This window comes from Ciconia boyciana, chromosome 8 (assembly GCF_034638445.1).
Source record: "Ciconia boyciana chromosome 8, ASM3463844v1, whole genome shotgun sequence".
In the NCBI taxonomy this organism is placed as follows: Eukaryota; Metazoa; Chordata; class Aves; order Ciconiiformes; family Ciconiidae; genus Ciconia; species Ciconia boyciana.
This window is the reverse complement of record NC_132941.1, coordinates 12,596,840-12,623,669: the sequence shown is the minus strand read 5'-3', so window position 1 is coordinate 12,623,669 and position 26,830 is coordinate 12,596,840. Positions and strand designations below refer to the sequence as shown.

The 26,830-nt window shown below is 39.0% G+C and overlaps 1 protein-coding gene across 1 annotated transcript in view; it reads right to left on the bottom strand.

The window, feature by feature from the left end:
- Window positions 1-26,830, bottom strand: part of FBN1 (fibrillin 1) — a 158,572-nt gene that overhangs the window by 66,328 nt on the left and 65,414 nt on the right. The window contains exons 9-18 of the mRNA XM_072870543.1: window positions 24,069-24,227; window positions 20,510-20,668; window positions 19,044-19,184; window positions 18,096-18,215; window positions 14,481-14,606; window positions 12,201-12,323; window positions 7,226-7,348; window positions 5,783-5,935; window positions 3,501-3,554; window positions 2,473-2,598 (exon numbers count right to left, since the gene is read on the bottom strand). Of these exons, the coding sequence (XP_072726644.1) occupies window positions 2,473-2,598; window positions 3,501-3,554; window positions 5,783-5,935; window positions 7,226-7,348; window positions 12,201-12,323; window positions 14,481-14,606; window positions 18,096-18,215; window positions 19,044-19,184; window positions 20,510-20,668; window positions 24,069-24,227 (1,284 nt within the window). The remainder of the gene's footprint in view (window positions 1-2,472; window positions 2,599-3,500; window positions 3,555-5,782; window positions 5,936-7,225; window positions 7,349-12,200; window positions 12,324-14,480; window positions 14,607-18,095; window positions 18,216-19,043; window positions 19,185-20,509; window positions 20,669-24,068; window positions 24,228-26,830) is intronic.

The window sequence follows — 26,830 nt, the reverse complement described above, 5'->3', positions numbered from 1 at the left end:
ACTGTCTTAGATGTTATGGTTAACAAGGCCAATGTAAGTCTACACTTGCTTCAGAGGTGAAAAATTTAAATAGAAATGCTAGTGCTAAACTTCAAGCGCCCTTAGGAAATCTTTGGAAGAGCTGTGGTCATTAGAGAGAAGTTGCAAGAAGGTGGCAATGGGCCAGGAATAGCAGGTGAAGACCAGGAGAGACCATGAGAGCAGACAGGAACAATTAGCTAAGTCAGAGAGGCCTCAGAAAGTGTTGAGAGAAGTTGGGAAGACTCAGAGGGTCAGCACAGCAGCTGGGAACAGCAAAAGTGCTAGGAAAAGCAGGGAGATTTGCAGAATAAAACAGACCATGTGGGAAGCGTCACAGGAGTTCAGAAAAATTGAGAGAGGGCCAGGTGGAACATTATGGAAGAATGGGAAACAGCTGTGATGGAGCATGGATGTGGGCTGCAACAGGGTGGGCTGGGGAGCAGCTGGAAAACTCACAGATGGATGGGGAGAAGAGAAGGGATGCCATAAGCTATGGGCAGACACTGAAATGGGACATGGATAATTAAAGCCAAAGAAGCAAATGGGAAAATGGGATGAATTACAGCATGACTTTCAAAGATAGATCAACTCTTATTTTTTTAAAAATAAAATAGTGGATAGTTTAGACTGGGATAACATAGATGACTTAAGCCTTTTAGGTTTAAGTAGAACCCAAATAAAATTATTATGTAAGCTGGAGATAACAGGAAGGAATTTAAGAACTTAAAGGTGGTTCCAGAGCTGGCTGAAGGAGAGATTACAGTAGGGTATATTAAAAAGGGGAGTAATCACAATGGAGAGAGGATATTAGCAATGCCTTTCAGGGATCAGTCTTGGGACTGGTCCTATAAAATATTCATTGCAATGTAGAAATAAAAAATGAATGGGCTCAAACACTGCGGACAACACTAAGCTGGAAGTTATTACCAATACAGAGAATCATGCAAGACTAAATTAATCTTGACAATGTGAATGAGAGAAATAAGATGAAATATAATCACCAACGTTCAAACCCTTGCAATTAGGGACCAATAACAATAACATGCTATAAACCAGAACTCATCAGTTGAAGGCTATCGAGAAGAGAAAACTCTGGATGTAACTCCCAATTAGAGGTTGACTTTGATCCCAAAGTCTAACATGTATTTGAGAAAAGACTAATGCACTCTAGAATCAGTTTAGGCAGGATATTCCTAGGGGCAATGGAGAATTGCTGACACCACTGTACAAGGCACTGGTCAGACCTCATCAGAAGACGGTATACTGGTCAGATCAGTCATGTTCAAGAGAAGGCTGCAGCCTCTGCTTTTATGAAAAGACTGAAAGTGTGGATTTGGATAGTTTAGCCAACAGAGTTTGAGAAAGGATATGATGATTCTTTATAAATACTTTGGGGATAAGTGCTGACATGGTGCTAAGTCAAAGGATAATATTAGTACAACATCAGCTGGTAATAAAATGGTCACAAATAAATTTTAACAGGAAACCAGAAGAAATTTCTAATCAGTTGTGCAAAGGAGGTCTGGAACAATGCACCAATGCAGGAGTGGAAGAAAGGAATCTAAAGGGTTTTAAGTTATGGGCTTTCGATGGGACCATGTAATAGAACAAGAGAATTGCCAGAATTAAAATTTGTAACAGGAGTCTGCAGACATCTGATGGGTTTTTTTACATCCCAGACAGTGTGAGAAGAAACTGGACTGCTACTTATTTGAATTCTTTTTATCCCATGCCACAGTGCTTCCACTGGTCACCTCTAAGGAGCAAGAAGAACTTATTTCACCTTTTCTGTGATGAAAAATTTGGCTTTAGATTTTTTTCACTTGCACAGCACAGGAAATCTGCCCTATCTAGAGACACCATGCCATCAGATTCTGCTGGTGCTTCCAATGACAATGAATTTTCCTGTGTCTGGCCAGTACACTTAAAGTTAAACCAATAGCCCTGTCTGAAAGTTGAAAGGGAATTTTCCCCAAAGTCAGAGTTGGGAGAAACCATGTAAGCCTTCTGTAGCATATGGGATGCCTATCTTCTTATGATCAGTGGGGAGTTTTACTTAAATCCCCTGCTCTTGGAGGCACCTAGCACACTGGTGATCCTAGATGCCTTCTGTGGCGCATTGTAATTGCAGGATCTGGCTTCCTTTGATTTTGAGAAACATTGGTACTGCAGAGTGCATGTTCAGTGGATTTAACCAAACTGGATGTTTATTGCCTGGTTGCCAGTGATTTGAGTCACTGATGGCAACGGTCCTTTACAGCCTCACAGTGGAGGGTTTTATGAGCATTGCAAAGTACTGAAATTAAAACAAGAATTCAGCAGAAACATCCAGAAATATCAGAAGAGCAGCTAGTAGATCTGATGAAACATTGGGGGAAAAAAAAAAAAAAAAGGTGAAGGAGGATAAAAACAAGCATCAAACTTCAAAATTAAAAACGGGACATTTCATACCAATGCAGTTTTTCCCAGTTGAATCCACTTCATAGCCAGGGTTACAAATACATTTGTATGTTCCGTGCAGATTCTCACACCTTCCATTTGGACAGAGATCGGTATCCAGTAAGCACTCATTAATATCTACATAAAGGTAAAAAACCAAAGTCAGTTGTTGAGGGGTTGTAGGGTTAATTCTCCAAACTAGAAAAAGATATATTTTCAATATCACTAACACTGGCTGTTCCATATTTATAATCATGTAGTTCTGATTAGGAATTCACACCTAAATATTCACACTCCAGAGAAAAAAGCATCCCTTTCACGCTGATTTAAGACCAACTCTAGCCCACAGACATTTAAGAGACTTGCAACTGGAGATAAGAACTGGGATATTAAACTGGGGTCTTACATTTAGAGATGCACATGTACTAATACACCCCTGTATCTCCTGATTCATAGCATTTCCAGATGGCATCACTCTCCAAAGCATGAAGATCCCTCCTTTCTGAATGCTTTTCCCTCTCTACTGCCAGCAAATCTACTAGTGAGCATTGGCTGACTTAGAGTTTGCAGTTTCACAGTTCTACGACTACAAAGTTTTTATTGTAATCATTTGCTCCTTCCCTGTAATTAACCTAACTCTGTCAGCCTGGCCTTTTGACAGATGAAAACATGTGAGGAAGCTCAACGTTCAACATGGCTTTATTCTTCAGGATTATTTCAGTTGAAATGTGCAAGTATGACTCACATATATGATTTCTAAGTCATATAGGTAATAACACTTCTCACAAATTTGCTATTATTTTATAACAGCACTCACATACATTCCATGGCATAAAACAGAGAGGATGCACTAGTGAAATGGCATGCTCCACTCATCTCATCCTAAATTATTCTAATGTGTTGCAAACACCCATTTGAATAAGCCTTCCTCCCTTTCTTTCCTGCCATCATCCCCACCAGCATGTCTAACAAATCAAGGATATCAAGGTAACACTTTTGGCCAGAACTGATATAGTTTGAATTACATTAGGTGATCTTACCATTTCCTCCTGCAGTCATGCCAGTTCCACTGCTGCACAGAGCCTGATATTCAGCTGCAAAAATATTAAAATATTTACTGGAATATTCTTTCTTAGCTCATTGCTTTCAGCATCATCATTTACAATACGCCAATTAATTATTCGAATGAAATAACATGCCTTTCAATTATTCTAAAAACATTAATAGCCTCACAGTGTTCTGAACGTGTGAAACATTTTAGCAGACTCAGGGTCTGCCTCTGCTCATGAAGATGGATGAGTAAAAACTTCACATGGTGAACTGAGGCATTTAGGAATAGGCATAAACTTCATGCTGGCCCTCCTACACAAATGAACCGTGACATATTGACAGCAAGATTCTCCAGAACTCGTATGTCCAAGCCCTTGCTCAAGGCGCACATTCAAAGTGATCAGAAAACAGAAAAAGTTTTCCTATAAATCTAGCCCATATTTAACTTCATTTAGCAGGAGTGTCTTCAGGAGTTCAGAGCAGATCAAGGATCTCTTATCCTTAAAAAAAATAATTAAGATAGGTATCAAAGTATCTCAAATATCTCAATTACCACTGGATTCAAGTTCTTCTTTTGAGTTCAGAAAAATTACCGGAATAAACTGACAGCCAGATCAGCATTAATTTTTGCCACAGAGGTCAGCATTTTCCAATATATTTGCAGTTTAATAACAGCCCAAATAATTTAACTGCTAAAATTAATAAATATTAAAAATATTTATGGGATTAGCTGTCTTTTCTTTAAAGAAAATCACATGCAACACCTCTCCCAATAGTATCATAACCAGCAGATTAATATGTACCTTCCTTGAATCAAATAATCACTGCCACTGTATGTGAAAGCAGACCTGCTCTGGACATGCATCAGCAAAACTTTTAGTCTAGAATGGCAGGAACTTCTGCAAAGAGGTTCTGAGGAGCACAGAGACACAAATGTCTTCCTTTCAGGAATTTTTTTCAGTCTCTCTGATAAAATCCCCCTCTCTAAGAAATCTTCTCTTCCCTCCCCCACTCAAAGCCCAAAGAAATGCGACACTTCACCCTACATGAGATGGCATTTTTTTAACAACTGAGGAGGTGGGCAAAATAACACAGGAAAACCAGCTTCCACATGTGTAAATGTTCTGCTAAAGTAATTCAAATATAAAACAGAAGTCAATGATACAAAGTCCAACATTTACAAAAGATTTCAACTCTACTGTACAATAAGAAGAGCCCACTGATACCAGCAGAGGCTGCTGGAAAGGCTCCTTCCTATTCTGGTAACATTTCCTTGGTGTTTTGCTATTCTAAACAACACAGCATGTTATAAAATGGTGGTTGGCAAGTGCCTGCTGAAGAGCTCACATCAGCTCAACCAGCCTAATTTATTCCCACTGGTTTTGTCTCCCTAATGCTTTTCATAAAGCTATCAGTTAAAACTGAGATTTAAAAAATAAATCTAAAGTTATTTTTGCCTACAAAGAAAATATCATGTTAGTATGAGATGCTTTTGAACTACATATCGAATGGCATGTTTTGTTTATATGCAACAACAAATTTGCTGAGTGAAAAGAATCACTCAACAAAGCTGGGCTTCAAACTAGCTCCCTGCAGCCAGTCACCTCCGTGAAACCAGGGTGTCTATTTACTGGCTTCACAACAAGGACTGTGTCAGTACAGTCTCCTTGGAAGAAGTGCTTTCCTAAAAGCAGATTCTGCCCATGAGAATGGTTAGGATTGCCAGAGAGAAGTTATGTTCCAGACAACTTCGCTTGGTGGGGATTTTGGTGAGAGACTCAAGTATTCTCAAATGACTTAACTGGACATTTGTTTTTGCATTGACAATCCAAAGGCTACTTACTGTATAAACAATTTCAGATCACTTGCAGGATACAGAATCCAGGCAGCAAACATCTGACTGACAGGTGTTCATAAGGATTTGAATATATGCATTACTCAAGATGTTTCCATTAATAACTTGAGGTCAAAACTATACTTTTTGTTATCCACATCTATCAAAATAGAGTGTGTTGTTTGAAAATCTGTTTTAATGCGGGTAACAACTCTGGACCCAGATATTGGCATTTAGTGTTGCCTCGAAAAATTCTCTCCTGTAGCCTTCCAACATACAAAATAGCAGATCGCTCAAAATTTATAACGTTGTACATACGACAATTTAACCCTCCTGATTTAGGGTGCAATGTTAATACAAAACTGTATTTTACCTTTCTAAAAATAGTTTATCAACATAAAGCTAAGATTAGAATATGTACCAGTAAATATGTCGTACCTGAATTTTGCGCTGGGCAGGGCTGACAAGGCTCCCCAAAGGCGTAGTCAGTGCTGGCACAACAGCACTCTGATTTTGTAACTGCACCAGTTAATGGTCTCACGCATTGTCCTCTCTTGTAGCCACCATAGCATGTGCTTCGCATATGTGTATCTGAGGAAAGAAATCTCTCTTAATCCTGCCATAGCCAACTATACTGCCATAAATTACAACAAGTATGAAATGTAGCTCAGGTGTCATAAACATCGTAAAATAGCTGTCAAAACAAAACATCTTTCACCATTTCCCTATGCTTTTCACCCACCTATACCCTCACTCTACTCAGGACAGGAAATTCTTCTTCCTCATGCTCCTAAGAGTTCAGACATACAAACTAGTTACTGCATTTAATGACTTAACATGCATTAGTGAACTATTAGAGGAATAACCAATACTTAACCTTGAACTAGCAAGAAGCCATGGGGAAAAGGGACAAAGTCTCTGCCATGTGACAGGGACATTATTTGTAACCTGACAGGCCTAGCAGCAGGATCTCAGAGCTAGAACCAAGTATATCTCAAAACTTCCGAAAAAACTCAGTACTGTTTACTTCATTCTCAGAGTTCAAGGACTGATTTGATTTTAACAAGAAGTATTTTCTCTCCCCCTCCCAACCTTGTTAGTTGTCTCCTATTCATCAAGGCTAAAATCACCACTGGTGCAACACCCTGGATTAAGCCTACCAAGGCCACACTAAAGCTTTTGTTTTCATTTTATACCTGAAGAAAGGCAGAATGAGAGAAAAAGAAAAACTTGCATCAGGAAAAGATCACGAAATATGCTGTCGTTAAAAAAAAAAAAAATCTTTCTTTGCTTGTAAAAAACAAAGAAAAAGTCAGTAATGATATTCCAGTGATAAGATTTTAAAATGTTTATCTTTTCAGGTCCAGGAGTGACATTTCTCACTTTTTAAAAACTGGCCCATCATGGCTGTGAGACACATCAGAATTTTAAAGTCAAACACCTCAAACATCTTTCACTTGTAGAGAAACAGGCAGAAGTGGAAAAATGGATATGTCCCACTTTAAAAAGAGGTGAAAGAGTAATTAAATATTTAAGTTTAGTGACAAATGAAGAATTTTACATTGACAGAAATGAGGCAAATTCTCACCTACTCAAAACTAATACAGCACTATTCACCTCCAACAGCACTACACTGTATAGTCTACCTGGCCTTGTGATTTGGCCCACATATTTTTTCTCTAAATGCAAAGGAAAAGAAAAAAGTGCAAAATGGGCTACTACAGTAAATATCCCCGAGCTGTTAGTATCCACTATAACTACCACCCACCAATCCATGAAAAAATGGTAAATTTTACATTCAAACTTGGTCTGTCCATCAGTCTAGCATTAATGCCTTAACCTTGGTTAACTGTGACTCGCCACACATTAAGCTTGTCTTACCGACACACACACGTCCGTCCAGTCCTACTGCAAGGCCAGGGAAGCATTCACATCTGAAAGAGCCATCAGTGTTCACACAGCGCCCGTTCATGCATATTCCAGCTGTCTCACACTCATCGATGTCTGTTGGAGAACAGAATGAGCTTTATTAGAAATTAAATTACATAGTGTTCAATGCCTGGCTGAAACCTGCATTTGTGCAGCTTATTTTCAATGTATCCTACAGAAAAATATCAAGTGTAAATGGAAACTAGTTCAAGTAAAGGTTTTATTAAGAATAACGATGAATTCATTCTGTGAAATGGAAGAAGAAAATGCAAAATTCAGGAGAAATAAACAGAACAAAATAATTTCACTCTCCTTGGAGAGTAAAAAGGGACTACATTTTCCTAACTTGTTCCCAAGGGCTACATATTCCGATTTAAGGCTCATTCAGGCAAAAACATAATCGAAGGAAGGAGGAATCTGTGACTGCTAAGACAAAGGACTTCTGTAGTGTCTAACAGGGCATTCCTTTTCTGTGTTAACAGTTAGTTTATGCTGTAAGAAATCGGTCCAGATATCAAATTGAATCTTTCACCCCCCTCTACGAGGTGCCTTCACAGGGCCACCAAAGATTTTCCCTTCCTCTTGCTGCAGGTTCAGTTTTTGGAAGTACATCTGAATGTCCACAGTCAGACCCTGCCCACACATAGTGTCCCTCTGGTGATCTACATGACAATTGAGTTTTCCTATCAGATGCTCATTACAGCCCATTTTATAAACTTTCAATGGACAGACTGCACTCCAGCCTTGAAAGGAATTTGTTAATGATTTGAGCCTTGAGCAATTGCCAAGCACAAGCTACCGTCTTTGCTCAACAATAGTACATCGAACAATAAGGCCCTTAGCAATGAAATACAAGAATGAAGCCTTATAATATTAGACTATCACAAAGGGATGTCAGATTAGTAAAAAATTATATAGGCTGCGTATCCTGTTAATAGTAAGATCATTCTCTAGACACAGAGAGCATGCCATTATTTTATACGTGATTAAGAAAAGGAGTGTTTAAAATATTGTTTGGAAGTATGTATAACCTTTATAAAATAATCACTTCATAACAACTCTCCATAATATATACAAGAGACAGTGTGTGTGACAATTTCCTTTTTTCTGACCTTAAAAGGGCAAATTGAGAGTGAAACACCTCTGTGTTTTACTTAGTTTGTGTTGTTTGGCATAAAACAGGGCTTGTATGATCCAAGATTCCTTTTTCAAACTGCATTTTAAAATAGAAGTTATATTTAAGTACATGGGCTCAATTCATCTCTACTTCATCCTGCAATCTTTTGTACTGTTTCAGACAAATCTTAAATGCTTTTCCCACTTTAAATTTAGTCCTTACTCAGTGCAAGTAAAAACAGAGTTGGGACTTCAAAATGTGCCCATGCTATTTAACAGCGTAGACAGTTTTGTTAGACAACACTGAACTCCGTTGACAGATACAAACTCTCCTAAAAGAAAAAAATTAACTTTCCTTTTTTAAGGTTACTTATAGAAACAGAAAGGCAAAGTTGATTTTTTCCCTCTTCCTGTAGTTAATTTTTAAAAAAGATTTTGTAAGCTAATAAGAGGTGAAATGCGCAATCCATTTTCTTTTGCACCGACTTACAAATGTGTTGAAAATACTGTTATAGACGTTTTATAGAAAGGTAAAGTGGGTCACTTAGAATTGCGCAGATCAGCTGAAAACCTGGCTCCAGTAAAGATGGGGCAAAAAGTCTCTTCTTCTACCCGGGCTGAGATTTGACCCAGCAAATCAATTGCACACACAGGCACAAAGTCCAAATTTCTAACCTTGACAAGGCTCCACTGTCTTCTGTGGCAAAAGTCGCCATTTGGATAACTTAAAAAATAATTGTTTTTCTGACTTTTGCCAGAATACCTCAACCTGGTTCTGGAAAACCACCTAATGGACTCATTCTCCATGTCCAATGAGTTTTTGCCTTTTCTGCTTAGCTTGCTCAGTAGTGTACCCAGCTGGGTACACTAAGTCCTCTAATTTTAACCAGGAAAAATTTACTCAGACTACTAAACTGCCACTTTCAGTTGCCTTGCAATAGCTTTCAATTTGGGGAATTCCTGTTTGGTCTAAAGATGAAACAATGTATGGAACAGAAATCGTGCTTTAAATCTCTGCCTGCCTGATGTAAGTATTTCTGAAAAATCATCAGCAAAAGAAGCTAATGGTGAATAAGTTTAGTATGTCTTGTATTACAGGGAATACACAAGACTATGGTGTAACATTCTTTTTTGGCATGTTACTTCATAAAGCCTGAATGGAATTTTTTACCAGACAGCCAAGCATATGCCCTGTACTTATACTTAAATTCCAATTTTATGGAACTAAGTGTCATTTACAGTATCCCCAACTTTGGGTTAGAAATTCTTCTTCATAGTTCAAAATGCAGCTTAGAGTGCATCAAATGAGATGTTTATAGGAGCAATGTGTTGCACACTGCAATTCTTATATTCCTTTGTTGATCCCCTAAAGAGTTTGGCAAAAATACATGCTCAATTCCATATCAAAATTGCTCAGGCAGGTAGCCAATTTGCTGCAGAAATGTCAGTTTGTATGAACACTATGTATGTATGAACACTAACTGCATGTGCAAGCATGAGCTTAAGAGTTTAAGCTTGTGTCAGATCTCAATGCATTCACTTCACAAATTCAGGGTATGCAGTGTGAACAATGAGTGTTTCAAAGGTTAACCATTCTGCAGGACAGAAGTTACTTACTCTGTACATATGGTGTGTACAGAAAGGACTCGGTAAGGATAAATATTAAAATGTACAGGAATAGACATTATTAAAGATCAATCTTCTAAACTTTTACTAACGTGACTAGAGACATTTACCAGAGAGTTGTGCTCTCTCTAGCCACTACATTCCTGGGAATTATTTCATGATACTTTGAGCAAGTGGAAGAAAGGAGACAAATATGAAGTTGGGAAAAAGTGTAATTTGGGTGTCAAGGTCTCAAAATCTGGTTTGATTTTGACCCAATAGCAATTTTAACACATAATGAATGTTTGCATGCTCATTCATAGAGAACAAGGCTTACTGTAAGTGTTGAAAAGCAGTGGGAGAAATCCTTCATTTTACTATAAGATCTGTTCCAACTTTCAGTAGGAATCAGTTGAGTTGCCTGCAATTTTGGATAGTTTTCAAACATTCTCTCTTTGATGCACAGAAGTAACATTTCTCTAGGGCCAGAAACCCCTTTTTGGCTGTATCCATACTCCTGTTTAGCCAGGAGGCATGTAACAGAGGCTGTGAAGTTGAGTATCATTGGTTTTTAAGCAGTCTGAAGCAATTTACATACCATCTTCTTGGATGGCATTTCAGTGCACAGACTGATGTAAAAAAAAAAAAAAAAAAGAAAAAAAGCAAAAATACCAAAAGATGCTGAAGGCAAAAATCAAGACAAGCATTTGGGCTGAGCTTGCATCAGTGAGTCACATCCCTGCTAAAGACACAGAGAGCAGACAGTGGTCTTTGGGAACATGACTGGCTGATGTGCCAAAGCCTGATGGGCATCGAGTTCTTCCCTGCCATGTCTGAGACCAAGTCTCACTGCCATCCCACACACAGACCAGCTGGAAAATAAGCTTTGGCAAAGCACAGACATACATCTACCACTTGGAAAACAGGTAAAAACAGAAATAAAGCTGATTGCTCTAAGTGTGTGAAGGCTGCAGCCAACACAGCCAGTAGCTGTTAAGCTAAGGGGACACTTGTATGGATCTGCACATTTGTTCATTTGAGAAACTAAAGAACAAGTGATTCTCCCAATCAAAACAACCCTATTACAAAGCAAGAATAGGGTCATCCCTCATTAGAAAGACATGATTCCCCCACCTGAAGGCTGGGTAGCACTGTCCTGCATACCTGGTGCAAAAGTTATCAAATGCAAGAGAAGTTCCACATGTTTAACCGGATTTATTGCCCTGGTTTGGATCGAAAGTCTAAGTCTAGACACTATGCAGTTCAGATCTAATATTGGTACAGTGTTCAAGAAGTAACAGGATCCAAATTAATTCACCTTTCATGTCAGTAACTCTCAAAACCAAATTATTTATTCAAACATTTACTTTTGTTACAGGTCCACGACAAGATGCTGCTGTGTAATCCAGTGTGACATTTTTTTAAATTTGCCAAAGTGTAAGCAAGCACTTGTTCTGCCTTGATTCCAAGAGCTAAAAGATTTTAAATTTTTCAAAAGAGAAATCATAAGTAACTTGGCCCAGCACTTGTTTATTCCTTATTTCGACTTCTGCTTTGTGCCTATAAAACTTGTTGAAACTTGAAGATTTATATACACAAAACTTCCAGTTCCTGACAGGACTGAATGGAAACTCTGGCATAACTAGCAACGAGAATGCTGCGGTGTCTCCCACAGGGGGTACTGCTGAGCTAGTGCAGCAAATGGAAAAGAATCTTGCTGTGGTGCTCATGCCTGCATCTCGGTCACATGGGGTGCTGGACAATCCTCGGAGATGCTGTATTGACTAGGAACACCGAGGCAAGAATGGGAATAAAAAACAAAGGCGGCAATGAGCCAGGATGTTTGGGTGGTCAAAGGCAGAAAACTTTAAAAGGCCAAACACAAAAAGTGAGATATACTGGAGCCAAACTGCAGAAGACCTCATAGGCAAAAAAACCTGGAGTTTAACTAGGTCAGATCACACAGTCCTTGCAAAGAATATTTCCCACTGGCTGGTTAGGGCAGTTGCTCAACACCGTGGAGAAGACTGAGTACTTTCTTGCACAATGACAAATCATTCTAGCTGATTAAAAAAGCATATCTGACGAGAACTCTGCCCAGTATTTCTTGTCCCCAAGGATCACTGTAAGGAAATAAGGCGATTCTTGAAGCTACCAGAGGGATATGACTCACAAGCTTTGGGAACCCGTAATTTATTGTGCTCACCTCTGCAATAGCGTCCATCAGATGCTAACTGGAACCCTGGTTTACAAATACATTTAAAACTGCCATCTTCATTGATGCACATCCCATTGAGGCACATGTTCCTTATGCTGCATTCATCCATATCTGAAAATGTACATAATAGACATAATGCTCACGTTTAAGTAAAAGAACTCTTACTAGTTATATCCAAAACTTAAACCTTAATTTCTTTATTAGTTGTCAGAGGTATATGATAATCAGAAACATATAAGGGGACATACAGCACTGTCCTAGAGGATGTGTCAAAGCAATGACTCAATTTTTTCATAATGAATCATTAACATATAAAGGTATGCATCCAAAAAGAGCAAAGAGAATGAAAAATAGATGAGAAACTGGACAGCCTAAGAACTGCCAGTTGGTAAAAACCCCCAGAAAGTGAGAAAGGTATGTAATTGAAGAAGGTTTGCAATCTTGATGTAAATAGAAGCTAGGTTAGAAGCAGCCTCCCATTTGGAATGGTAAACAATTTTATGTTACTAAGAACACCTTAAAGGGGAGGAGTGGGCATTTGTGTTTGGAGTGAGAACTTTTGTAACCTCCATTGGATTACTCTAAGATCTATGATGTGAGAGACTTCCCAGCACTGTGCTCAAGCATGCATTCTGTGGGCACTTTCATCATCAACTTCCATTTAAAATAAAACCTACCCCTTCCCTGGATTCAGCATGACAGGTCACATAAGAGGGTACTTGCTAATCATAGCTTCATAGTAGCATTATTCACCCCCTGACCTTATGGCATAGCATGAAGGATTCAAATAGGAAAAGGTGGAGATTCCAGACACTGTTATTCTGAACCCTGCACAGTTACTCACACACACACACAAAAAACACAAACCACAAACCACCGAACAAAAAAGGCAAGTACAGAGAATTCTGTGCTTGATTTGAGTAAGCTTTTATATCGTCTTAGTCTTTGTTTTGTCCTGACGCAAATGAAATCAGTTTTGGATGTTACATCCAAAAAAAATCAGCACTATTTACCAGTTTCATCTAAAGAACTATACACAGTTACGTTAAGGTATGGCACAATGCCATGGTCTTTACTGATTAGTGTGTGTGCACATGTATTCCTAAGAACAAAACTCAATGCATTACAATGCCAGAGATGAAACTGTTTCATAAGTGGATGCAACAGACATTCTGGCAACATATGCAATGGAATTAAAAATGTTTTACCAGACTGCCGATGTCCTGGTTCTTATTACTATTAGCACATGGTATTTGGTGGGAAAGGAAGAAATCAGAATCGAGTTTTTTTCCAAAATATATTGATTTCCAAATATATTTAGTCAATATAGTTCCATAATAAGATATTTTAAAAGCAACTTATAGTGCTAAACTGTATCTAAAAAAGAGTCAGGAAAAATAGAGTCTTAAAATGTCTGTCTCTACCAAGGATTAACAGAATCACTACTAGCACATAAAATCACTGGATAATAATGACATTACAATATATTCGGAATCGTGCTATTTTCCTTAATATTGCAGCTGTCTTGGACAGAAATTACACTTCTAGACATGGTGTGTTTTCTTTTTACTTACAGGCTAAGTCAGACGAAAATAATTTATGATTTAAAAAAAAAAATCGTGTATCTATCCCAACCAGGAATTTTGGCATTAAGTCTTTGAGCTGAATCACTGAGATAATATTCTGCCAAAAATGTTTCTAAGAACAGTGCTTGAAATTCCTTTAACGTATGAATAGATCATTGGGAACCCTCCCAAGGACCTTGGGAAGCATGATAAAGAACATTCTTCTTTTTCCCCCCTTTACTAAATGTCTGGGAGGTAGGAACACATCAATTATGTTTACAAATTTTTCTTAAAACAGTTTTTATGGGTCAGACCAGACTGCATCTACATAAAACACATTGCTAGTCACCCAGTAAGATCCCATAAAGCATGCTGTTAAACACACAGTAAAATGAGGCAGCATGTGACTTGTGCTCTGTTTTAAAATGTACCACTCCCATCAAAGAAACTGCATTTTGCGATAGTGGTATGTGCTATTTCTCCTGCTGGACAGACATCCCGTTGAGGATTGCCAAGCCAAAGCTCCAGAACTGGCTGCAAAAGACAGTTTACTTGCCCTCCCAGATACAGCAAAAGGTATTTAGAAATTTGATTCCTTGCTCCTTCCCTTCCCCCCCACCAGAGGTCCTTTTCTTTTTCATTGACGTGAATAACCTCTTGCAACTGTAATTACTGATACAGAGTAACTTCAGAAAAGTCTTACCTTCACAGTTTTTCCCATCAGCTGCCACTTGAAAGCCAGCATTACACACACAGTGAAAACTGCCATCTGTATTTATGCATCGTCCATTATTACAGATACGACCATTCTGTAAACATTCGTCAATGTCTGAAAGCCAACCAAACAGAAAAACAACATTTGGGGTTTTTTCTTTTTTATACTTAAGAGGAATTTTTCCCATTTCCCCTTCCACTAGGTTTTTAACCCTACATGGAAACTATATTCACGTGAAAAATGATTTATTTTGATTTCCATAACTGAACGTTATGGGGGTACAAAATGTTCATCAGCTTGAAATTTCAAGTTGCTGTGAAAGAATTTCAGTTAACATTACCCTGCAGCTTGCTCAAACAGGAATCAGACCCTTCCAATTGTTTTTTTGCATTTTTGTTCATCATGAAAATATTTTTACTGAAGTTTAACTTAACAATAGCTAACTACTGAAGGAAAGATGGGGGAAGATTGGTTTTTGCTACTGCTTTGTAAGATAACAGGAAAGTTCGACACTTTCCCACCTCAGAATATATTTCTCCTGCTTACTTTATATTTGAAACATCAGCTCCTCATTTCCCTCTCTCTGCAGGAGGTGCTTGGCAAGTGCTTTGGAGGACCTGAATAGTGATATCACACGAGGCTGGCAGCTCTCCCTCTCCTCCAAACGAGGGGAGAGGAGATGCTGAGACAGACTGTCTAGACATTTTTCAGATTGCTCAGTGTTCTCCATCAAGGCCTGGACCATCTCCCAGAGATTCCTGCACACAGGGGACTCTGCTCACAGAGATCTCAACCAGTCTATGCAGACCTATCTATCGTGCAACCACGCTGTCTTCCCAAATATCCTGGGGGTGCCCTTCCCCAGGCCCTCTCCACAGAAGTGCATTATTGTGCTTGAGGAAGAAGCAAGAGCACAGGGCGTCCTCCCAAATGCCCCTGCTCTCTAGACACCTGTCTGAGGGGGGACTGATGCCTCTCGAAATCGTGAACCTATATTTGCCTTAGCAGCATGGTAGTTCTGGAAAGTTGCTAAGAAATCCCTGAAAATAACTGTTTTGCAAGCAAGCAACCAGGCCAGCAAAGGCAAGAGCTGCTCAAGTGACAGCTCGCTGCAGTGGCAGCTTGCAGCCCTCTGACTTCCAGCAAAAGTCTGCAGGCTTGATAAACCTCCCCTCAATTGATAAACAAGCATCATCGATCAGCAATGCATAAAAGTGAGTTTTCTCTCTGCTCGGTCCCTTTCCCCCCACTTTTGTGGCACTTGGTTGTAGCTGAGCCTGGCTTCAGCTACTACTCCACAAGCTTTCTTCCTTAGGACAGGCAGAAATACTACAGCATCTCAAGATTTTTCTGGCCTTTTAGTTTTTAGAGTTCATTAGGATTTGTACTTTTATGCATCTGATGCCATCTAAATCATGGTGCAGAAAATTAACACAAAATCTCATTGTTCTTTAGATACACACAGGTGACTGGAGACCCACCACTAGTTTCTGTTACACTTCTCATTTTCAAATTATGAAATATCATTGTGGATTACTTCCCCCCCCCCCCAAGAAACTTGCAAAAATCAAAGTTCCCCTCTCACTGAAATGACCATAATTGCTTCCATCTCCATGTAAAGTCTGACACAGAATATAGTAAGCACTTAGCTATTAAAGCTTTGACTCCCATACATTCATAGCTAACCATCATAAAATGTCACCTTTTTTCTGAGGTCCATTTTACATCCCCTCTTCTGCAACTGAAAAGCATTTTTTATTTTGAACACTAATCATAATGTGACAACCTTATTCATGTATGTCTCCAATTAACATATTCATTCAGCCAGACTCCTACTAGAATTATAAGGGGTCCTAATAACAGTTCAATCAGTAGCTTGTGATACAGACTGCAATGTTTAGTCACCTATCAGACTCATCATGCAGAAGAAAACTCTCCCCTGGAACGTCAGAGCAAGGAATAGATAAACATCTGGTCATTATGGAGACTTCATTTTTCAAGAATGAACATAAGGAATACAGTTTGCAAAAGCGTATCAACACAGACACATTCGTGTATGCAAAAAATAAAACCTCAACATACAAAGTATCCAGGCAAAGTAATTTTACAGCAAATGCTGATTTTGGCAGGCACCAGTGCTATATACATATTTTGCCAAATGCACCCCACTAGCCTTTTTCTTTTCCCTAAACTGGTCCTAAAAATTATTTCAGAAAACAAAGATTCTGCACATCATAGCATTTTCTGAACTGCCTATCAAGCAAGAACAGTTCCCATAGACTGCAAAGGAACTGCTAAGTGACCACACTTTAATGCCATTAAGCTACTGGGCTTCTGACAACCATGTGTTTGTATAATGAATCAGTCAAATTAAAAGCGTGTGACAAAAATGACTCATGAGTAAATTCATCACCGCTGAGACTCCACTTCAGCACTCCTTCACCACTAGTCAGCTGAACTATGAAGATGCTTCCGCAACATGGCTGTTTGGCAGCAATTAGGTCAAATACTACCAGTAACATGCAGCACTGGTGCTGGCTCTGCATGTCCTCCTGGATTGGAGTAAGCTTCTGTACCACAAATACCTTTCTGATTCACAAAGGGAAGAAAGAAAAAAATCACAGACCGATACAGATAGCTTTCTTCCAGGTTTGTTTTGTTTTGGTTTTGTTTTTTAGAAACTCTCTGCTTCAGAACGAGTGCATGCTCAAGGAACTCTCCCCTTAGTGCAGAAAGCAAAATAGGAAGACAAGCTGGGACTCTGAGCATTCAAGCATCCTGTTTCATTTAGATGCTTCATTTCTTATGGAATATCAAAGTAGTCATTCATTCTCCTGCCAGAATTCTCTCATTATGACTTAACTATAAAGGATTGCATCCACCTTTACAGTCAAATTCCCACCCCAGGACAGCTGGGGAGCCACAGAACCCTGACAGAGGGCTGACCACTGAGGAACTACACGTTCCCCACTCCTGTAGGAAGACAGGATGAAGACTGTCAGGACTACTGTTGAGCCTGGTCTTCAAAACACCAATAATGGGGATTCTACAGCTTCCCCACCTAGACTTTGCCAGTGCTTCACTACTTTTCCATACCTTATTTAAATTTTCATTGCTGTAATTTGTGTTGATTTCTTTCTCTGACAGTGGGCAGGGACAACACACAGGCACAGTACTTATATTTACCCACTGGAAGACTTATCTTTCACCCCACCTCTCTTAGTCTTTTAACAGTCTTTTATAGGTAAAGGGTTGCTCCAAAGAAGGGATGTTTAATTGTCCTTGAGATCCTCAAGAAGCAAAAGAAAAAAGTCTCAATAATTTAAAAAAAAAAAAAAGGGAAAAAAAGAAAATGTGTCTCTTCTACTTCAAAGCCACAAATGGTGCCAATATACTTTCAACTCAAGACAAAATGTCTTTCTTCATAACCCAGTCTGTGAACAGCCAGCTCAGGCAGGTTAATAATTTTTACTGCCATATCTGATTTTTTTTTTTTTTTAAAAAAACCCTCATATTTAACACATCTGTTAATTTTGCTTAAAAACTATTTTCCCTCCTGGTATGTATACAAAGTACAGATATGGCTGTAAAACCATAATTTACCTCGGCACTCTGTTCTAGTTGGCGTGCTCTGATATCCTATACGACACTGGCATATGTAGGATCCCTGGGTGTTCACACAGTCTCCACTGATGCATGGATTCTTCTCACATTCATCAACATCTGCAAAACACAGACAATATATTTTTATTAAGACATTGGTTGAAAGGTATTTGGGTCTGTAGGGGTATTTTATTGTTTTGTAGTTGGAGAAATAGTGTGCTTCAGTCTGAAAGGAAAGGGGACACCACTAAATTCCCAGTAAAAGGATCCCATGTTCTAAGCTAAGCAGGAGCTGGGAAAAAGGACTACTCAACAAGACAAGGTATTGCACGTGCAAGAGGTAGAGGCCTTAATCCCACACCTCCACATTCCCAGCCCCACTGGAGACACAGATTTTGACAGAAGCAAAATCTTGCATGTAAGAGACAGCTAATCCTTGCTCCTATCATCAGGCTCTGGCTGAGTTCCAAAGTTAAAGTGCTTTAGCACTTTAGTTCCAAAAATAAAGAGCCCAACAAGATACTCCTGATGAGCTGAAAGAGGACTTGTAAATCTTACTAAGCCAGAGATCATGACTGCTGGTTTGGTTTTTTTTTTAACAATAGGTCATTTGCATACTCAAAGAGCTGGTAGCATTTTAAAGAGGTCATTTTCAATCACTAATAAACACATTATAATCACAGGTTGGTAAAATAAGAAATCCTTACTTCTGTATAATTTTGTGGCAAGTTACAAGATATGTTAAATACTGTCTTAAAGGCAAAACTGCTGTAAAAATGTTTGCAGTTGAAAGCAATTAGTTCTTGGAAGTCTATTTACTGGTTTGGGTTTTTTGGAGGGGGGGTTGTTTTATTTAAGAACTCAGAGTTATTACATTGTGTGGAAAAGAACTTTTTTTTCCTTTAAAACAAAATACTCCTCTGTGATTTACAGCAGAAAACCACATACCAATGCATTCCCCTCTAACATCCAGTTGGAATCCTTTGTTGCACTCGCAGCGGTAGCTCCCAGGAGTGGGAATACAGCGCCCATTAAGGCAGAGATGTCGGAACAGTTGGCAATAGTCAGTGAAGTTCACCGGCAAGATCACTGAAATAACAGAGTTGGAAAAATATTTTAATAGCTCATCATAATAATTTTTGGTAATCTGCAACTTGTGCAGCATTTTCCATTAAAAGTCAACATTTACCTTCCATCACAATGTGAATTACATAGTAAAATCAGCATTGGGACAGAGAAAATGGCACTTTGACTCTTAGAGATTTGTCTGAAAACAGCTAGCAACCACTGACTTTTTCATTGTGGCAAGTCTGATCCTGTTTTCCTCTTCTGCAGGACAAAAGAGGACCAAGTGTGCTCATACCTAGTGGTAAAGTGGTACATGGCACTGCAGGGACTCTACTAAAAGCCTACAGTAGCAAAAAGCAGGCAGACTGGTTCAGTTATATCCGTTTTCATAGATAGCAGAGTGAGAGGAGGGGAGGGATAACCCTGGAAGGTATGCCTATATGGTCTTTGGCAGGCAGACATGAGCTGGCTCTGTCTGTGCTCCCAGCTGACCAGAAGCTGTGCAGCTACGTCAGTGCAGTGTCAGGCCTGAGTTAACATACTTTGCCTCTTAGGCTTATTAGCTCAGCTTGGTGCTGAACCAAGACTAAATAGTTTCAGCTGGTGCCAGCACGAGCAGAGGCTGCTTGCATCTGCACAGAGCATGGGCAAAGTGAGCTTGTGTTTACTTGCAAAAGAGTATGTGGCTATGCCGAACGATTTCAGGTGGCACATACCTACTGCAGACTATATGGGCATGTAGTAAATTCCCTGAGAAAAGGACAGAATAAGGAGTATACCGGTATTCTGCTCTGGCTTCCTCCTTGCTCTAGACATACCTAACCTATCCATGCGTATCACTGAAAGAGTTCTTTCTTTTTCAGGTCAGCCTCAGTGTCCAGCAGACTAGTATTTTTATCAGTACACTTCCTACCTGGCCAAGCGAGAGTGAGGAAAACAAGCTGAAAAGAAGCTGCTTTCTCCCAGCCAAGCTCTTTAATGTAAGTAACTACCCCAACCTAGTCAAAGAGCTATTCACATTCCTCAATCTTAACATGCAGCAAAGCCCACAATAGCCTTAAAATAATAGTAATGTAACTACTACAATACATGGGCCTCAGTACAGACAGGATGTAATTTTTGAATCCTATCTTAACAGGGAAAACACTACCAATGAGGTACGCTTGCTGTTAAGATACATGGTAACCAGGCTATGATTAGAAGGACATCCAGAGACCATACATCCACATAAAGTAAGCAAAAGATACCAACAGCTGAAGAAGGGAGCACACTGCTCCTGAGAAACGCATGTTTTTAAAGAAGCTAAATGCAAATGGTGCAGGGAAAGGTTATTATTTCTTTCTTACCATGAGGTGGTGGAGCCCGAGATGGATAGACGATTTCTGGCTGTTGAGGAGGATAAACACCAGGAAGGAGTGGTGGAGGGATGACGTCAGGTCGGCCCGGAGGAAGGTCAGGTCTTGCTGGCAGCAGAGCAGCTACTGTGCACAATTTGCGATACTCATCTGAAACATGAAAACATGAATGCTGTTTTAGACTCTTGTAGCCTTTCCATTTAATCCAACACTCCCCCTTTTTGCAGTGTTTCAGATTAGCAATAACAAACCTTAAATAGTCTGGAAAATCTGAGCCTATAGTTTTCTTCACAGTAACAAGCTTTGTTCTGCATTTGTTCTAACAAGCATTAATCCATAGGAGGATATCAATACTACTTGTCAGAAGACTGCTAGTAAAAAGATAACATAACTGACACTCTGGATATGAAATTGAACAGTGAGGTGAGGACCTGATCTTAATCCACTTAGTCTTCTTTCAGGCAAAATCTTTGATGAACTCAGTGGGAAGCTTACCTAAAGAAGGACTTTTGGACTTGATCCCAAGTTAATTTAATACAAAGCTTGCCACAGAGTTAGAAAGATACTGAACAGGTTAAAAAAGCCCAGTTTCAACTGGATTTCTTAGAAGTTAATCTCCTAAACCAAAGAAATATAAATATAAGCAATGAGGCAAAAGCAATTAGAGAATGAATACATTAACACTATTTCCCTGTGAAAATGAAGTTTGCCAATAAAAGCAGAAACAAAATGAGGTGCAGTCTAAGGAGCGTAGACAAAGAGAAATGGAATCAGATCCACACAGAGTTCATCCTTCCCCAGACAATGGGAAAATGATCTATTTTGCTGTAAGCACAGTCTATGCAGAGTGTTATGCATTCTCCTATTGTTTATCTCTATTAGTGGCATCTGCCCTACTGCCCCACTTTTCCTCCTGCCCCTGACTCTTTTGTCTTTGGGAAGTATGGGTTTGGAACTTGCGATCCAAAGAATGCATGGAAAGTATCACAATTAAAGACCACATTTCCAGCTGACCTAATTCACGTCCGCAATTTGTGTGTACACAAATAACTATTTGTGCAACCAATACCTTTGAACTTCAAAATTTTAAAGTTTATGGCAAAGCAGGGAAGATGAATTATATAATGGAAACAAAATGCTACAGAGATGCATGAATTCCTGAAACAATATAAAAAATGAGAACTGAAAAATAAATTCAGTGTTGGGAGAACTAAGCTGGATATTTCAGCCTTCAACACTTTTGTTACACTTCTATTTCCACCTGTAAAACACATTAGAAGCTCTTCCTGAATCACTGAGGATTTGTTAAATAAACGTGGTAGCCTAAAGTTCTGCTTTTCCTAATTATGATCTTTGCATTTATTTTAATGCTCTTAGGTCATCAGTTTGTTTCATGTGTCACTGCATTTCCCTCTATTGTTCCTGAGAGTGATTTTAATCTTCAAATCATTTCCAAGAAGATTTTATTGTATTATGTATTGTATTTTGTCTATCTGTTTTTCTTCCTAGTTTTCTGGTTTGCCTATTCATATGTAAGCTGAATCTACTCTCAATCGGTGGTCTACCTGTGATAAAACGAGACATTCAGAAGAAACAGTGTCTGTGTATGTACATACACAAATTCCAATTTGCAAATGTTTGGTAATGATGGTGGTTTTAATAGTCATTTCTCTAATCACACATTCTCTACAACCCAGTGATCAGTCTTTGTGAAAGAAACAATACTGTTTTTCTTTTTTACTCTAGATTGGTAATACCCAATTATCCAAAGCCAATCCACCAGGAGCCTAGGCCTCCTGTGCAAAAAGAAGTCACAGCCTTGGGGCTGCCCATCAGTTGAATGGAATTAGCACACATGAAGGGACTGCTGAGGTGAGAATTGAACACACACACAAGGCTGGATGCCTGAGATACCACTTTTAAAGTATTTATAGCGTCAATGGTAAACGCTGTCAATCCACATAAACAATTATTGCCATGTTATGCAAAGAAATACAGTGCAAGCCTTTTTTATTGCACCTTTAATCTCCATGCATAATTTCTAGCAATAAACAGCCTATTTTATGGTAACATCTGGGTCTGCTGCCCACATTGAAAATGCAACCACTTGGTTACATTATGCATCTAGTGCTCCACTTGATATTGCAGTAAATTTCCATTTCAGAGTTAGAGACACATTGCGCCACTGACAGCTCTAAATTCCTCATCTTGCTTTCTCAGGATACATTAAGGAATAACTGAACTTGATTAAAAAATGACAGCAATACCTTACACACATGTAAGGCCTTTCAAAGAGTTTCAAAGCACTTTTGAAGAGAGTATTTTATAGTCTCAATTTCTATCCCAAGTCGGGGGGGGGGGGAAGTGGCATGTAACCATGATCTGGAAGACCTTGCATGGATTTATGAGTCAGGGAGTCCTGGGTTCTAGCTCCTTCTCCATCACGATTCAGTCTGTGGCCTTGGCCAAATTACTTCATTTTTCCACCCAGTTTATTCACCAGTTAGATATGAATAATGAGAAAGTATTATTTCTAAGAATGTAAAGAAAACAGGGACTGTGTTAAGATTGAAAGCTTTCTCCTTGTCTTCCTATTTCAGATGAGCATCAATAGATTACACTATTTTGTTAGCATTATTCTAGCCAGTCTTGGACATTGAACATGTTTAAACATTATTAATGAGATAGTGACAGAAACAGGAAGAGTCTTCCAAGAGTTCTGATCATAGATCTCTGCTCCAGTATTACACAGTTTCACTCAAAGAATTAAAAACAAGAATAATAAACACTCCCATACATGACCTCTGACAATTTCTTCAGAGTTACACTGCTATAGTGTTACGACCCCCATTCCTCCCTAAACGCTGCACCTCCCTTGAGCTCTTCCCATCAATCCTTAAGCTTCCTGCATTCTTCTTTTCTAAAGCATTTCATTAGGTCTCCAGTCCTAAACAATCTCAAAAACATCTTTCCTCCACTCCCTCACACTTAGTTTCACAATCTGCTAACCATCTTCCCTAAATTCAAATCTCACTTTATCTGGGGATCTCAATACACAGGGAGGCGATAAAGTACAGCACATTTTGGTAGCAGACAGAAATCATGTTCTCTGTCAAACTTCAGGAAATAAATGGCACCTCAGAAAGCTAGACATAAAAGGAAGGAAACCCCAGTTTTCCAATGAGAATGAAACTGCAGAGGGAATAGGGATCTATTAGAAGGCTCTGGAGGAAGTAACTTGAGCCTGAAGAAGATGTTGAAAACAAAATCTGGATCAGGTAAGGTTGGAATAACCAGGCTACAAAACATTAATTAGCAACAGATAAAATCCTTTGTTTATATCTGCTTGCCCTAGCCTCCTGGGGGTCCTGAGCAACCTGCCATAGGAGGCTGTGCTTTGAGCAAGGGGGTTGGAGTAAACGGTCTCCCAAGGTGCCCTCCAGCCTCAACCATTCTGTGTAGTCCTTTAGTGAAAACATTACTGATAAAAGAAAATCACTGCCTAATTCAGTGTTCAACCATGCTCATAAGAATACAGGTGGATTCATACCAGTGGATCTGATCGGGCACATTTCAGGAGTGGTGGCTGCACCAGAAGACCAGCATCGGCCACTGTCACAGCAACACTGCATTTTGGACAAAGGCTGGGGGAGCTGATTGCCGCAGCGCCCATTGGCCAGAGAAGAGAAGCAGTATCCAGGACGCACATCTACCGAGAGAAAGAAATGCATACATAATCATCAGTCCAATGAAGAATGTGACATTCACAAAAGGGAAAAGTCCCGTTTTTCTTGGTTGATTACATTATCGATGACATAGCTCTTGCAACATTACAACAATCAGAAAACAAAAGGCAGAAACCCAGAAAAATCTAGATAATAATTGGGCTGCTTTGCATTCAGGTGTAACACCTCCTGTGAGAAAGCTGAAGTGAAATATGGAAGAGCAATGAATTAATGGAGGCAAAACCGGAATAGAAGCATGTATTCGGTATATAATAAAATATGTTTCTGTGCCCCAAAGAAAAATTGCAGTTTCATCTCTATTAAAGATTGTACCAGATCAATTCTGTTTAAGCTTTGATTTGAAAGCCACTGATGTACTGCAATAAACTCGCAGTATTGCATCTCTCAAAGCATTAATTCATTTTTCATTAGTCATGGCTTCCCCAGCTGAAGTATGTAGTGATTTGACAAGATATAGGCTTGCAGGCAAGAAAGAGCAACACAGCTTTAACTGGTGCCATCACATTGTTTATGGAGATGTGCTGGCTTCCTGTCTGAAAAGGGTAAGCACGTGCTGTACAAAGAACGTCCTGTACCCAGATTTCATACGCTCAGCTCTAACAACATTGCATAGAGATCCCCCAGCTTAGAGAAGGGAGAGAAAACGTGGATGGGAGCAAAATAAAAAATTTAAAAAAAAAAATAAAATCTTGTGATACAATCTGAAGCTCTGAGCAATTGTCTCACAATATGTCACATCATGTCAAACTCAATATAAGCTGTGGTGTGATTTGATGCTGCACAATAAACCAGATCAAGTTAGTTTCAAAAATATATGAATATTTGCTGTCAAAATGTAGAGGAAAAAGTTGCAGATATAACCTTACAACAGCAGACACCACTCCCTGAAGAAACAGTATCTCGGTTATCCAGGGCATGGTGGATTCATCTGTCTAGTAACAGTGCTTTCCAGAGTTTACTAGCTATTTTAGTGGATATAAAAAAAAGCAGGGAAGTTTATTATTATTTTGAGGAAATTGATATATAGTGATATGTTGGGAGACTCTAGGATGGTTCTGCCTTTTATTAGCTGGAACCCTGAATATGGATATTACTGGTAGTACAGCTAAGAGTCAGTTGGCCTTTGCTTCCAAACTTTAGTTAGTTCACTCATAGTATCATATAATGGAAATCTGAAATGGAGAAAAAAAAAATCTAGTCAGTTCTATTACTGGTCCTCCATTTTCTCCTGGTACCCAGCTAAACTGCCAAACACATACACTCCTTAATCTACCATTTTAAAAATCAAATAAAGCTCTGATGCAAACTGTTCCCTGCTGCTTCTGTTACAATTTTGGTCTTCATACAGAGTGGAGAGATATTCAGATGCTTGCTGTGATGGTGGGGTGGATGGTAAAGAAGGAAGTCCTCTAACAGACTCTATCATCATGCTCTGTAATTCACCCTTCTCAGTTTTGGTCAATACCAAGTTTTGAAACATTTAAAAGCAGTAACGGGCAGAAGTGGAAAAAGGATCTACACGGGATCTGTGCAAGCATACAATGTGCCATAAAAACGTAAACACACAGCAAACATCTTTGTCTACCTACAGGTGTAAGAGCTTATCCAAAAGCCACATCATTTTCAGAAAAAGACAGTAAGTTTGTCACAAAAATGCCAAATCTTTCCATATTACTAATCAGAAGTGATTCTTTTTCCTCTTTCATTTTCGCTTCCAAACGGTAAAACACACAAATAAGGGCAAGAACAACAGGAAAAAACTTTTTTACTGTTTCAGCTTTTAATATTTTAATATTTTTCACTTAAAAAATATAGTACTATGAAAAGGCAAAAACTCACCATGAAAATAGCTTTCAAGAAAAATGTGCCTCTTTAAAAAAAAAAGGGGGGGGGGGGAGAAAAAAAAGAAAAAGCGATCAAAAAGTAACACTGAGCAAACAAATTTATGCCAGCTGGAAGTATGGGCTAGCAGCTTTCTTCATAGCACTCTTCATCTATTTGGGTTGAGATGTCCTGCTCTTGTTTCTGCTCTTCAGCTCTAGGAGATATTATCTTTGCTTTGTCTATTCTAATTTTTAAGGTTTGTAATAATGGAACTCCCGGTTCTTCCTTTGGATGTTTGGCTCCAGTGCTGCTCAGTTTGAGTCCCATAAGGGATACATTTCTCAGAAGCACTTCCTCATCTCTAACAGAATAGACACGTTCAGCTAACACTTTTCACTTAAGACAGGCACGTTGTAATTAAATCAAGATTACATGTTTTGCCCAGCTCGAATACAGATTTGGGCTCTGTCCTTGTTAATATGGCAAGTATGCAGTCTGCGTATTAGACATGAATCCAAAATATCTGCAGATAATTAATAGTGCTTCCCATTTAGCACGTTTTGCCTTGGACACAAAGCCAAAATTTTAATGATGGCTTATAATCTGGCATATTACTTAACACAGCCTGTCATCATTTAAATACCCAATTATTTAGCTGAACTATTTCAGCCTACAAATACAGTGGATAAAAAAGGCTGGAAAACTTCAGGAATATAACATGGGTGTGAATGTTGGGCAGTCC